The following is a 13,592-nucleotide window of genomic DNA, read 5'->3' on the forward strand; positions in this document are numbered from 1 at the left end:
AACCTCCCTGTTTGAGCCTTTTGTGAGTGACCGCCCCACAATAACCTTCTACTCCTCTTGACTTTCACGCCCGTTTAGCTTATCCCATGTGGTAGGTCCAGAAATGACACCGGTTTGAAAAAGAGGAACATGGTCACACATGTGCAGGTGTTGCCTGGTTGGAGGAATCCTGACAGAACGGGTCTCAAAGTGTTTTTCCTAAAAACAGAGAAGTGACGGCCGAGTGAGGTCCTTTTGTTTAGTTCGTATCTGTGTGTATGTGTGTGTGTGTGTGTGAGAGAGAGAGAGAGAAAGAGAGAGAGAAATCAGCACATGCCTAAAGGTGTGCAAAGGACAGTGTGACAGGTTTGGTGGAATTTGTAGGTGAAGGAATTGGGACATCCCACTCGCACAACCTGTTTGTAAGCCACGCCCACTGTCTGTGTTTCCTAACACCGTTTGGGAGTTCATATACAGAGAGCACTGTAATAAGGGAAATAGGTTAAGTGGGAGGTCATATAAAGGGCTGCTAATGTTGTCATGTGATTATGAGCTTAATTAGGAGAAAGCCAGGTGTGCATCTTACTACCACTCCTTACAGACCAACCCCATTCATTTCCCACGTGAACGACCACAGTGTACATTTTACACACTTCACATTATCTAGATATACACCGATCAGCCATAACATTAGCACCACCCATCTAAAATTGAGTAGACCCCCCTTTGTTTTGCCACAGCAGATCTGGACTCAATCTAGGCTAGAGAGACCTACTCAATATCAGATGGGTGGTACTAATGTTATGGCTGATCAGAGTCCACGCCTCGAATGGTCAGATCTGTTGAGGCGAAACAAGAGGGACCTACTCAACATTAGATGGGTGGTACTAATGTTATGGCTGATCGGAGTCCACGCCTCGAATGGTGGTATCTAGAGCACCAAGACTGAAGTTAGCAGCAGATCCTGTAAGTAAGTTGTGAGGTGGGCGGGGACTCCATGAGCATCAACGAGCCATGGGTGCCCATGATCCTGTCACCTACTCAACATTAGATGGGTGGTACTAATGTTATGGCTGATCAGAGTCCACGCCTCGAATGGTCAGGTCTGTTGAGGCGAAACAAGAGGGACCTACTCAACATTAGATGGGTGGTACTAATGTTATGGCTGATCAGAGTCCACGCCTCGAATGGTCAGGTCTGTTGAGGCGAAACAAGAGGGAACTACTCAATATTAGATGGGTGGTGCTAATGTTATGGCTGATCGGAGTCCACGCCTCGAATGGTCAGGTCTGTTGAGGCGAAACAAGAGGGAACTACTCAACATTAGATGGGTGGTACTAATGTTATGGCTGATCAGAGTCCACGCCTCGAATGGTCAGGTCTGTTGAGGCGAAACAAGAGGGACCTACTCAACATTAGATGGGTGGTACTAATGTTATGGCTGATCGGAGTCCACGCCTCGAATGGTCAGATCTGTTGAGGCGAAACAAGAGGGACCTACTCAACATTAGATGGGTGGTACTAATGTTATGGCTGATCGGTCACAGTGGTTGTTCACATGGGAAGTGAATGGGATTGGTCTGTAAGGAATGGTAGGAAGATGTCCTGTGGTATCTGGAGCACCAAGACTGAAGTTAGCAGCAGATCCTGTAAGTAAGTTGTGAGGTGGGCGGGGCCTCCATGAGCATCAACGAGCCCATGATCCTGTCACCAGTTCACCCGTTGTCCTTCCTTGGGGCACTTTTGGTAGGTACTGTCTGACCACTGCATACTGGGAACACTCCACAAGAGACCTGTCTGATGTTCTGGAGATGTTCTGACCCAGTCTGACTCGAACTATATCCTTTACATGTCAGTGGTACTAATGTTATGGCTGATCAGTGTATACTGGTTAACATTCTCATAAACGACCCTTCCTGTCCATAAAAGGACTTGGCATCCCACCATCTTGGGAATCGTTAATGGTTGATTTAATGATTTTTGTGTGATTTGAAGTTTTGCATTTGAATTTTCTTGAATTTCCAGAAATATTATGATTTTTATAAATATATATATATATATATATATATATATATATATATATATATATATATATATATAAGCGTTTTTTTATGTTTTTAAAATGTCCTCCTAAACTCTATTTACACACAGTTCATCCAGCCATTCGCACTGTTATGAGTTGTGCTTTGGCCTGGCCTGCCTTTTAGAATGAGGACAGCCAATCAGAACAGAGTTCTTTTACATATACCAGTCTCATACTAATAAACATGCAACATAAAAGGCCTGTTCAATTCTGTATGGTCATTTTAATGGAGGTGGTATTCAGTGGTTAGCACCTACCAACAATGCTCCACAAGGACCGGTACTTGACCGGTAAGCCATGGGCTCACTGATGCTCATGGAGGTCCTACCTCACCCAACTTATTGGACTTAAAGGACCTGCTGCTTATATTAGTCTTGATGTTCCAGATACCACAGGACACATTCAGAGGTGCCTCGAATGGCCAGGTCTGTGGTGGCTATGCCCATGCTATGCCTATGTCCTCCAGCAGGTGGCGGGAAAGAGGGAGTTGTAAGCAGAGAGACAGTGATGTGATGAAAAAGGAAGCACACCAGGCTCATAGCTGATGGACTTTGGGCCTTCCCAGTGATCAACCATTAACTAAAGTCATAAAGCCATAAAGCTGTAAGGTTAGGTTTGAAAACCCAGCCTGGTTCTCTTCTGAAACTGTTTCACCGCGAGACCGAAACAGTGAGATCATCTTGATTCTCAGCCCTGAAACGACTCACTGCATTAGCCTGTTAGTGTTGAATAGCCTTTCCCATGATTCACCAGGTTACCCAGCTTTTTACAATTCTAATATTAAGAACAGCAACATTAGGAGCTTCAAAATGTTCATATTTTGAATAGACTAATAATTCAAAGATCCTCTAATCTCAGACTCTACTAAACTCAAGTCAGTAAGAAGACCACTCTAGCAGCTACAGGAAGCCAGTGAAGTGAGAACGCAGCAGTGGAGAGACATGGCTGAATTTAGGCCATGTTCATATTTGGAGGTCCACACTACCTGCTCGCAAGCTTTTCTTTATTAAATATTTCTCAGGATTGGTGCGAAACCCAGTCATATCACATAACAGGGTTGTGGGTTCGATTCCCGGGCTTGGCAAGCTGCCACTGTTGGGCCCTTGAGCAAGGCCCTTTACCCTCTCTGCTCCCCGGGCGCTGGAGTTGGCTGCCCACCGCTCTGGGTGTGTGTGTGTACTCACTGCCCCTAACACATGTGTGTGTGTGAATGTGTGTTCACTACCAGATGGGTTAAATGCGGAGGACACATTTCACTGTACAGTGTACAGTGACAAATACGTGCACCTTTACCTTTACCTTTACCTTTAGCAATGGAGGATCACCGGCCAAACCTGGCCATGAACAGGTGAGCTGAATCAGGTGTGCTTCAGAAAGCGCAAAACTGTGCAGGAATCCGGCCCTTCAGGACCAGAACGGCCCACCCCTGTCCCAAGCCACAATACCTTATCACGGTTTCTCAGCAGTGGCTTAGCGAGGATGACTTAAGTCACTGGCATTTTATAGATGTAGGTTGCCAAATAAGGTTGGAATCCACTCTAACAAGTCCATTTGAACTCAATGAGTGCGTGATGACTTCGGCATGCGGTTAGCACTATGCTAACGGATAGCTATAGCCTTGGTCCGCCAGGTCTGACTTTAACAGCCTAGTTAAATGGAGAGAGCCAGAAGGTAACACAGACATGGGAGGACCCTGAAACGCTAGCGTCCATCTGCTCCACCGTCCACAAACCTGCAGATTAAGTCCCGAACATTATCTGGAATAATTCCAGAGTTGGGGGGCTTTATAAGAAAAGGCTCTTTCCCCTGCTGAGGTTTTCTGAAGTTTTAGGGCCGAGTAAGAAACCAAATACAGTCACAAAATCGTGAACACGGTCCAGCACAGTTTTAGAGTCACTCTTTCGGTGTCTTTCAGGGTTCTGGGACAGTGAGTGATTTCAGTAACCCAGAAGCTAACATCCGAATCACATATCTGCATTATTAGCAAACCCAGCATTGCTAATCTCTACTGTAGTGCAGGCTAGAGTCGGCTACCACAGATAATGATCTTGTCACTCGTAACCACAAGCAGAACTACTGCTGGTATTGTCAGTTCGCCAAATGAAGCATCTTCCCTCCTGGATTGAGGAACAGGTTAGAGATACATTGTCATAGAAGGCAAATAAACAGGAAACATGGATGCAGTTGATACAGTCTTATGATATGTCTGATGTTATATGTTTCCTATATATATAGCCCAATATATGCCCATAAGGTTAAGGTTCCTCACAATAGCTATAGTATATATCTACTAAATTATACCAATAGGCCAAGACCAATGTGGATCCGATCAGAACCAGGAAGTCCCTGCATAGCGTCTCTTAATAATTATGCCACTACAGTGCACTTAAACTGCAAGGCTAATGTAGCCACCTTTCAGAAATGAAAATAACGGACGCCCACCACGGCTCATCTGGGCCATGATCACCACGGACCCAAACATTTTTATTATAGGAAATGTATATATATTAAAGAATAAGCTAATTCGTTTATTCATTAACTAAGTAGGATGTGTTCTTTAAATGGCCATGTATAATATTTCTGTTGGCTAATACTACTGAATATTAAATAAATGATTGTTCATTTGACTTTAAAAAACCCTAAAAACACCCTAAACAATCAGTCAAACCACAATAGTCGACTATAACAAGCTATTTTAATAATTTGCCAGCTGTCCAGCCAAGGGCCAAGGATGTGTCTCAACATTTAAGCGCCAAAAAAAAGACAATTCTGTATTTTACGGGACGGGTGGCAGCCTTATAGCTACCGATAACTAACTCGCCGATGCCATAATTCTAGCTAGCTAGCTAAAACTAGATGTTAGCATCGTATAAACCTGCTTGCATAAACCACACTCCTCTCAAACCCCACCAAGGAGGCCCTTTTATAGACGTAGGTTGCCAAATATCCAAAAATCCACTTAAACAAGTCTGTTTGAAACAAACTCAGTAGGGTTTGATGCGAGCGTGCGAGGACTTCGGCATTGAGTTAGCGCTATGCTAACGGATGGCTATAGCCGTGGCCTTAGAGGCACAGAAGATGATATACAGTCACAAAGTCATGGTCACAGTCCAGCACCGTTTTAGAGTCACTCTTTTGGTGTGGAGTTCTGGGACAGAGCCGCCGCCACTGTTATCCATTCTAACATCTGACTGAAAGCTGCTAACACTGCTGCTCACATTCACACACAGTGATAAGGCCTGATTTTAGCCCAATGGGAATTCATCCATGATCAGTCACTTCATATGAATGTTGGTGTTTATCCGTCAGTCCAGCACCTGAAGCCCTAACCCATGGGAGAGCCGGATTGACTGTTTTTTACCTGGATACCATAAAGTAGAAAAATCGGATTGGATGTATTTCTATCCCATTAGGAATTGAACCCCTTTTAGGTCCAATCAAACCTAGTGATGAGACAACATTAGCACTGTAAGACTTGCAGAGCATCATTTTACAAAATAGGTTCTCATAAACTCTATAAATTCTATAAACTAGGTTCTCTGAAGGCTTTTGAGAACATACTGAACTGCACTGTGTACTGAAACCAGCACCGATACTTTAAACCGCCACTAAAACACGTGATTAGGCAAGCCGTACAAGCTCAGAGGTGGTGAAGTAGGGCAAGGCTGGTCGTTACGGCCATAAAACCTTATCACGGTTTCACAGCGGTGGGTTGGCGAGGATGTTTTGGTACTTATTTTAGATGCTAACACCAGAATTACAATTCCCAGGCATATGTACAGTATTAGCGAACTCATTAGCGTTGCTAATACCTAAAACCACAGATAATAATTTCATAATTTGTGAATTAGGAAAAAACAGAAAGTCTAGCTGTGGTCATGGATATATAGCTGACACATCCTCAGCCATAACATTAGCACCACCTAATCCGCCTAATCCGAGTAGATTCCCCTTTGGGCCACCACAACAGATCTGACCAGCCGAGGCATGGACACCTTAAGACCTCTGAAGGTGTTCTGTGGTACCTTGAACACCAGCAGATCCTGTGAGGCCTGTAAGTTATGAGGTGGGGCCTTCATGAGCACCAGTCAGCCTTGGACACTCATGATCCTGTCGCTTTCTTGGAGCATTTTTGGAAAGTACTGATCACTGCATGCCGGGAACACCCCACAGGACCTGCCTGATGTTTTGGAGATGTTCTGACCCAGTCTAGCCTTCACAGTTTGGTTCTTGTCAAAGTGTCTCAGGTTCTTACGCTTGCCCACTGTTCCTTTTACTTCATCAGTCTTAGAACTGTACATCCGAGCGCATGAAGCACTTCCAGGGCAGTAAAGCTTGCCAATCTCCAGAAAAGCTCAAAGTACACAAAGCTCTCAGACATCAGTCACCAGTGAGATAGCCAAACATAGTTATTGCATTAGAGAGCTCGTCACCAGCTCCACGCCCGCAATCAGTAGCATCGTTATCGCGAGTAGAGTGGGGGTTCTGGGTGTGGTTGTAGGTTTTATGGCCTTCTGCAAAGGCTAAAGTCCTGCTCTCTAACTGAAGGTAGATTTATTCTCAGAGATCAGCTGCACACTCTCGGGTGACCACCGAGGACATCCACTCTCAGAACCTCAGAGCTTCAGAGCTTCACTTCGAGAAGACTGGAATCTAACATCTGACACCTTGACCTTCGTAAAGAAGCAGCTCTGATCTTCGTCATCGGTTTTATTCGCTAACTCTGTGCCTTGGAGAGACTTCTTCTTCTGGGGAAAATGTCGACAGGGTTGGAGGTGACCGGGTTTTTGCTGGGCTTTGCCTCCTGGTTGATAACGGGCACCTCTCTGGCTAACGACTACTGGAAGGTCTCTTCTTTCTCCGGCAGTGTGATCATATCCAACCGCCAGTATGAAAACCTCTGGCACTCCTGCGCTGAGGACAGCTCTGGGATTGCGGAGTGTCGAGACTTCGAGTCCTTGCTGGCCTTGCCAAGTGAGCGCCATTTTTCTTTCACCTTCATACGGGTCACTGGGGTCACTGGGTTCTCCCGCCAATGGACACTGTTGAGTAGATTTAAGAGAGAGACGTTCTTGGTGTTGTTTGGAGAACATAGTGAGGACAGCGGCCTGAATTAGAGACCGAGGGAACATTAAGTGACCTCAGAGATCAGTCCGCCATTTCGTGTTAAGATCACGTGACGGTGCCTCTTTTTTTTTGGTGTCGTGTTTTAAAATGTTCGCTTTATTGATATTGACCAAACATCCACCTGAACATTCTGAACGAATTTTGCACAATATTGCAGAATTCACAGGAATACAATCATTTTTTTTAGAGATGTTGAGTAAAAACGTCGAAATAATTGAACATATGTTAAGATCTGACTAATATTTCAAACCAGTATATTGATTTTAGCAATGCTAGGTGGTGGTTCAGTGGGTCGAGCGCTGGGTTGTTCACCACAGGGTTGTGGGTTTGATATCCAGATCCACTAAACTGCCCTGTTGGTTCCTTGACCAAGGCGTTTAACCTATCATGGCTTTCCGTTGAACAATTCCATTGCAAAAGTAGAAGGGGCTTCTAATGTTGCTTTGAGGGACGCCGCAGAAGAACTGCAATTGGTTCCTTGAACGACCATGTTTGTAGTTTGTAGAGATTAGTAGGGAAGTTAGTAACAGACGTAGTTTAGACCTTCAATAGGTTCTTCACATTCATCTTCACACATCTCTATTAAATTTGAAGCATATTGAAGGTTTTTAATCACGGTTGGTCCCTTGAGCAAGGCCTTATACCTCTTTGCTCCAGAGGGCGCCATAGCATGGTTGACCCTGGCTTTCCAAGCAGAGAACTGTATAATGAAGTATAATGGAAATGAAGGTACCAAACCTAATCCAGATGAATTCATTCCCAGATTTGACCTTTTATTAATGTTTCTGTTCATTAAATAAGATCCGAGACTTCAGAATGACTCCAGCTTTCCAGCAACTCCAAAATTCAACCACTGAAGTACGACTACCGTACTGTGTTTTCTACTAGCTGAAGATACCAGCTCCCTGTAGATGCTGATGCAGTCTGACCTGCTAAAATGATTATAGGGACTGTTTTTAATGCTGGTTCTCCTCCGTTCCTCAGGTTTTGTGCAAGCATGTCGAGCACTGATGATCGTGGCCCTCATCCTGGGCCTTTTGTCAATGATAGTGTCCATCATGGGGCTGAAGTGCATTCGGTTCGGCAGCTCCAACGATCAGACCAAGTCCAAAATCGCAGTAACAGGCGGTATTCTCTTCATCCTAGCAGGTGGGGTTTCTCTCTTTCTCTTAACACAGCATTTAAAGAGTCTGTATTACAAAAACGAAAATTTCCTTTTTATCATTTAACACAAAAATCAACCCATTTGCACAGCTGTCTGTTCAGCCAATCACAGTTTAGCTCCACCCATCCAGCTAAAAAAATGTAGATAAATGAAATATGTTGGTTTTTGGGATCTCAAAACCAGCAAAATGGGTTGTGTTTTCCAGCTTAGCTTCCAGATATGGACGGATTTGGGTGAACTGTGTGCTTATGTATCATTCCAAACTCAGAACATTCATAAACATTCATAAATGTAAACAATGTAAACAAAGACAGCTCATGTTCTCAATTTGTCCCAATAGTGATAATCATTTTGATGATCTGATGTCATAAAGTGATCAGTTTTATTAATTAAAATAGAATTTATATGATTTCAGTTTAGCAGGTCGTTGAAAAAAAGTGGCCAGTGACAAGTGGAGTGACTTACTTTAGTCTATAAAGATAAAAATACATTCTCTGCAGCGCTTTTTATTTCTTTATTTTATTATTTTATATATGTATTTATTTGTTTTTAGTTTTTTGTCCTTAATTTTATTTTATTTATTAATATATATATATATATATATATATATATATATATATTTGTTTTTATTATTTTGTTGTATTTGTATTTTATTTTTGATTTATTTTGTGTCTTATTGCCTCATATGCACATATTTAATTTCTATTTATATATTTTTATTCATTTATTTTTGCCTTATTTGTGTATCTTTTGTATTTGTATTGCATATTTTGGCATATTTATCCTGTTATTATCTGACTTATCTTATGATATATGACTACATATGTAGATTTGATTTGAACTAGTTGTAGTTTTAGGCTAAATCTAATCTGAGGTATGTCCACGCCATGGGGGACAGTCATGTTCGTGTTGTTGACTGAAGGGAAGCCATCGTCATATCCTGCCTGTAATGTAGACATGCATCACTGCTGTCACTGAATCATACTTTCTGCCCGACAGGTCTTTGTACGATCACGGCCGTCTCCTGGTATGCCGCACGAGTGGTCCAAGACTTCAATGACCCACGATATGGAGGAATAAAGTGAGCGATTATGTGATTTCTTATTGGCTGGAGCTGTACCTAACACTTTAATGAAGAAATGCTAAGTACTGATAGTGCAAACGGTATATTCAGTGCATTAGTGACTTATCTGTGTGTGTGTGTGTGTGTGTGTGTGTGTGTGTGTGTGTGTGTGTATGCAGGTTTGAACTGGGAGCTGGCCTGTACCTGGGTTGGGGCGGAGCCTGTTTGTCTATTCTCGGAGGAGCGATGCTCTGCTGTGCCTGTAAAGATGTGTCTTCAGGAAAATCTAAAGGGTGAGAGAGAGAGTGTCTACCTGTAATTAACTCTATATAACATTAGAATAAACCCAAATAAACATAAAGTCAGTGGTCAGTGAGAGTGTCTACCTGTAATTAACTCTATATAACATTAGAATAAACTCAAATAAACATAAAGTCAGTGGTCAGTGAGAGCGTCTACCTGTAATTAACTCTATATAACATTAGAATAAACTCAAATAAACATAACGTCAGTGGTCAGTGAGAACGTCTACCTGTAATTAACTCTATATAACATCAGAATAAACCCAAATAAACATAAAGTCAATGGTCAGTGAGAGTGTCTACCTGTAATTAACTCTATATAACATTAGAATAAACTCAAATAAACATAAAGTCAGTGGTCAGTGAGAGTGTCTACCTGTAATTAACTCTATATAACATTAGAATAAACTCAAATAAACATAACGTCAGTGGTCAGTGAGAGCGTCTACCTGTAATTAACTCTATATAACATCAGAATAAACCCAAATAAACATAAAGTCAGTGGTCAGTGAGAGCGTCTACCTGTAATTAACTCTATATAATATTAGAATAAACCCAAATAAACATAAAGTCAGTGGTCAGTGAGAGTGTCTACCTGTAATTAACTCTATATAACATTAGAATAAACCCAAATAAACATAAAGTCAGTGGTCAGTGTGAGTGTCTGCCTGTAATTAACTCTATATAACATTAGAATAAACTCAAATAAACATAAAGTCAGTGGTCAGTGAGAGTGTCTACCTGTAATTAACTCTATATAACATTAGAATAAACTCAAATAAACATAAAGTCAGTGGTCAGTGAGAGTGTCTACCTGTAATTAACTCTATATAACATTAGAATAAACTCAAATAAACATAACGTCAGTGGTCAGTGAGAGCGTCTACCTGTAATTAACTCTATATAACATCAGAATAAACCCAAATAAACATAAAGTCAGTGGTCAGTGAGAGCGTCTACCTGTAATTAACTCTATATAACATTAGAATAAACCCAAATAAACATAAAGTCAGTGGTCAGTGAGAGTGTCTACCTGTAATTAACTCTATATAACATTAGAATAAACCCAAATAAACATAAAGTCAGTGGTCAGTGTGAGTGTCTGCCTGTAATTAACTCTATATAACATTAGAATAAACTCAAATAAACATAAAGTCAGTGGTCAGTGAGAGTGTCTACCTGTAATTAACTCTATATAACATTAGAATAAACCCAAATAAACATAAAGTCAGTGGTCAGTGAGAGTGTCTACCTGTAATTAACTCTATATAACATAAGAGTAAACCCAACTAAACATAAAGTCAGTGGTCAGTGAGTGTCTACCTGTAATTAACTCTATATAACATTAGAATAAACCCAAATAAACATAAAGTCAGTGGTCAGTGTGAGTGTCTGCCTGCAATTAACTCTATATAACATTAGAATAAACTCAAATAAACATAAAGTCAGTGGTCAGTGAGAGTGTCTACCTGTAATTAACTCTATTTAACATTAGAATAAACCCAAATAAATATAAAGTCAGTGGTCAGTGAGGGTGTGTACCTGTAATTAATTCTATATAACATAAGAGTAAACCCAACTAAACATAAAGTCAGTGGTCAGTGAGAGTGTCTACCTGTAATTAACTCTATATAACATTAGAATAAACCCAAATAAACATAAAGTCAGTGGTCAGTGAGAGTGTCTACCTGTAATTAACTCTATTTAACATTAGAATAAACCCAAATAAATATAAAGTCAGTGGTCAGTGAGGGTGTGTACCTGTAATTAACTCTATATAACATTAGAATAAACCCAAATAAACATAAAGTCAGTGGTCAGTGAGAGTGTCTACCTGTAATTAACTCTATATAACATTAGAATAAACCCAAATAAACATAAAGTCAGTGGTCAGTGTGAGTGTCTGCCTGTAATTAACTCTATATAACATTAGAATAAACTCAAATAAACATAAAGTCAGTGGTCAGTGAGAGTGTCTACCTGTAATTAACTCTATATAACATTAGAATAAACCCAAATAAACATAAAGTCAGTGGTCAGTGAGAGTGTCTACCTGTAATTAACTCTATATAACATAAGAGTAAACCCAACTAAACATAAAGTCAGTGGTCGGTGAGTGTCTACATGTAATTAACTCTATATAACATTAGAATAAACCCAAATAAACATAAAGTCAGTGGTCAGTGTGAGTGTCTGCCTGTAATTAACTCTATATAACATTAGAATAAACTCAAATAAACATAAAGTCAGTGGTCAGTGAGAGTGTCTACCTGTAATTAACTCTATTTAACATTAGAATAAACCCAAATAAATATAAAGTCAGTGGTCAGTGAGGGTGTGTACCTGTAATTAACTCTATATAACATAAGAGTAAACCCAAATAAACATAGTCAGTGGTCAGTGAGAGTGTCTACCTGTAATTAACTCTATTTAACATTAGAATAAACCCAAATAAATATAAAGTCAGTGGTCAGTGAGGGTGTGTACCTGTAATTAACTCTATATAACATGTCTGTGTTATGTATTTTAACAGAGCGTATTACGCAGCCAGCCAGGGCCAGAAGATTCACAAGACCGCGTCCGACGCCGACACGGCCAGAGCCTACGTCTGATCTTTCCAGCCTTCAGCCAGACTTCCTATACTGTTGTTACTCTCTGGTTTGTTCTGACCCCCTAAACTGTGGCTCATTACTCAGATATTAACCTCAAGGCTTATTATCCAGTTTGGACCATGAAATTCTTCAAACTCTGAGTAACTTCCATATAGAACTATGATGTAAGCTGTATAGTTCTAAATGAGGAAGTGAAAGGTGATGTTTAAAGGGTTAACCCCTAACTCATTTTCTACTGTTGTACTAATACTGGGTTTAATGTGTGTAATCGCTGATTTGCTGATTGGACCTGAATACTGTATGGATGTAGAAGATCATGGACGCTTTAATGATTGCTGTGATTACTTTGTATACTCGTATGTTTTAAGTGAGGCACTTATTTTTTATAAACAAGGTTTACCTCAGGTTCAATAAAGCTGTTTAAAATGGAGCGTTTCTCTGAGATTGTCTAATGTAATGTTTATGTCTAGTACAGTACAACGTACTGGCCACTTTATTAGAAACACTGCATTGTACTTCTACTCACTGGCCACTTTATTAGAAACACCTGTATTGTACTTCCACTCTCTGGTCACTTTATTAAAAACCCCTACATTGTATTTCCACTCACTGTCCACTTTATTAGAAACCCCTACATTGCACTTCCAATTACTGGCCACTTTATTAGAAACACTGCATTGTACTTCTACTCACTGGCCACTTTATTAGAAACACCTGTATTGTACTTCCACTCTCTGGTCACTTTATTAAAAACCCCTACATTTTGGTTCCACTCACTGTCCACTTTATTAGAAACCCCTACATTGCACTTCCACTTACTGGCCACTTTAATAAAAACACCTGCATTGTAGTTCCACTTACTGGCCACTTTATTAAAAAAAAACCCTACCTTGCACTTCTACTTACTGGCCACTTTATTAGAAACACCTACCTTGCACTTCCACTTCCACTTACTGGTCACTTTATTAGAAACCTCTACATTGTAGTTCCACTTACTGGCCACTTTATTAGAAACACCTGTATTGTACTTCAACTCTGGACACTTTATTAGAAACCCCTACACTGTCATTTTACTAATTGGACACTTTATTAGAAACCCCTACCTTTCACTTCTACCTACTGGCCACTTTATTAGAAACCCCTACACTGTCATGTTACTAATTGGACACTTTATTAGAACCCCTACCTTTCACTTCCGCTTACTGGCCACTTTATTAGAAACCCCTACACTGTCATTTTACTAATTGGACACTTTATTAGA

General features: G+C 40.7%; 1 protein-coding gene across 1 annotated transcript; it reads left to right on the forward strand.

Moving 5' to 3' along the window:
- The first annotated feature begins 6,492 nt into the window (after window positions 1-6,492).
- Window positions 6,493-12,761, forward strand: cldn15la (claudin 15-like a). Its single transcript, XM_072669040.1, has 5 exons — window positions 6,493-7,036; window positions 8,174-8,338; window positions 9,354-9,435; window positions 9,597-9,710; window positions 12,253-12,761. Exons 1-5 carry the CDS (start codon window positions 6,820-6,822, stop codon window positions 12,329-12,331), a joined length of 657 nt encoding a protein of 218 aa, XP_072525141.1. The 5' UTR covers window positions 6,493-6,819; the 3' UTR covers window positions 12,332-12,761.
- The last annotated feature ends 831 nt before the right edge of the window (window positions 12,762-13,592 follow it).

Source organism: Salminus brasiliensis, chromosome 23 (genome assembly GCF_030463535.1).
Source record: "Salminus brasiliensis chromosome 23, fSalBra1.hap2, whole genome shotgun sequence".
NCBI lineage: Eukaryota > Metazoa > Chordata > Actinopteri > Characiformes > Bryconidae > Salminus > Salminus brasiliensis.

Coding starts and splice junctions, on each gene's coding strand:
- cldn15la (XM_072669040.1), top strand. CDS start 6,820: ATGTCGACAGGGTTGGAGGTGACCGGGTTTTTGCTGGGCTTTGCCTCC. Junction 7,037..8,173: donor GTCCTTGCTGGCCTTGCCAA/GTGAGCGCCATT, acceptor TCCGTTCCTCAG/GTTTTGTGCAAGCATGTCGA. Junction 9,436..9,596: donor CCACGATATGGAGGAATAAA/GTGAGCGATTAT, acceptor GTGTGTATGCAG/GTTTGAACTGGGAGCTGGCC.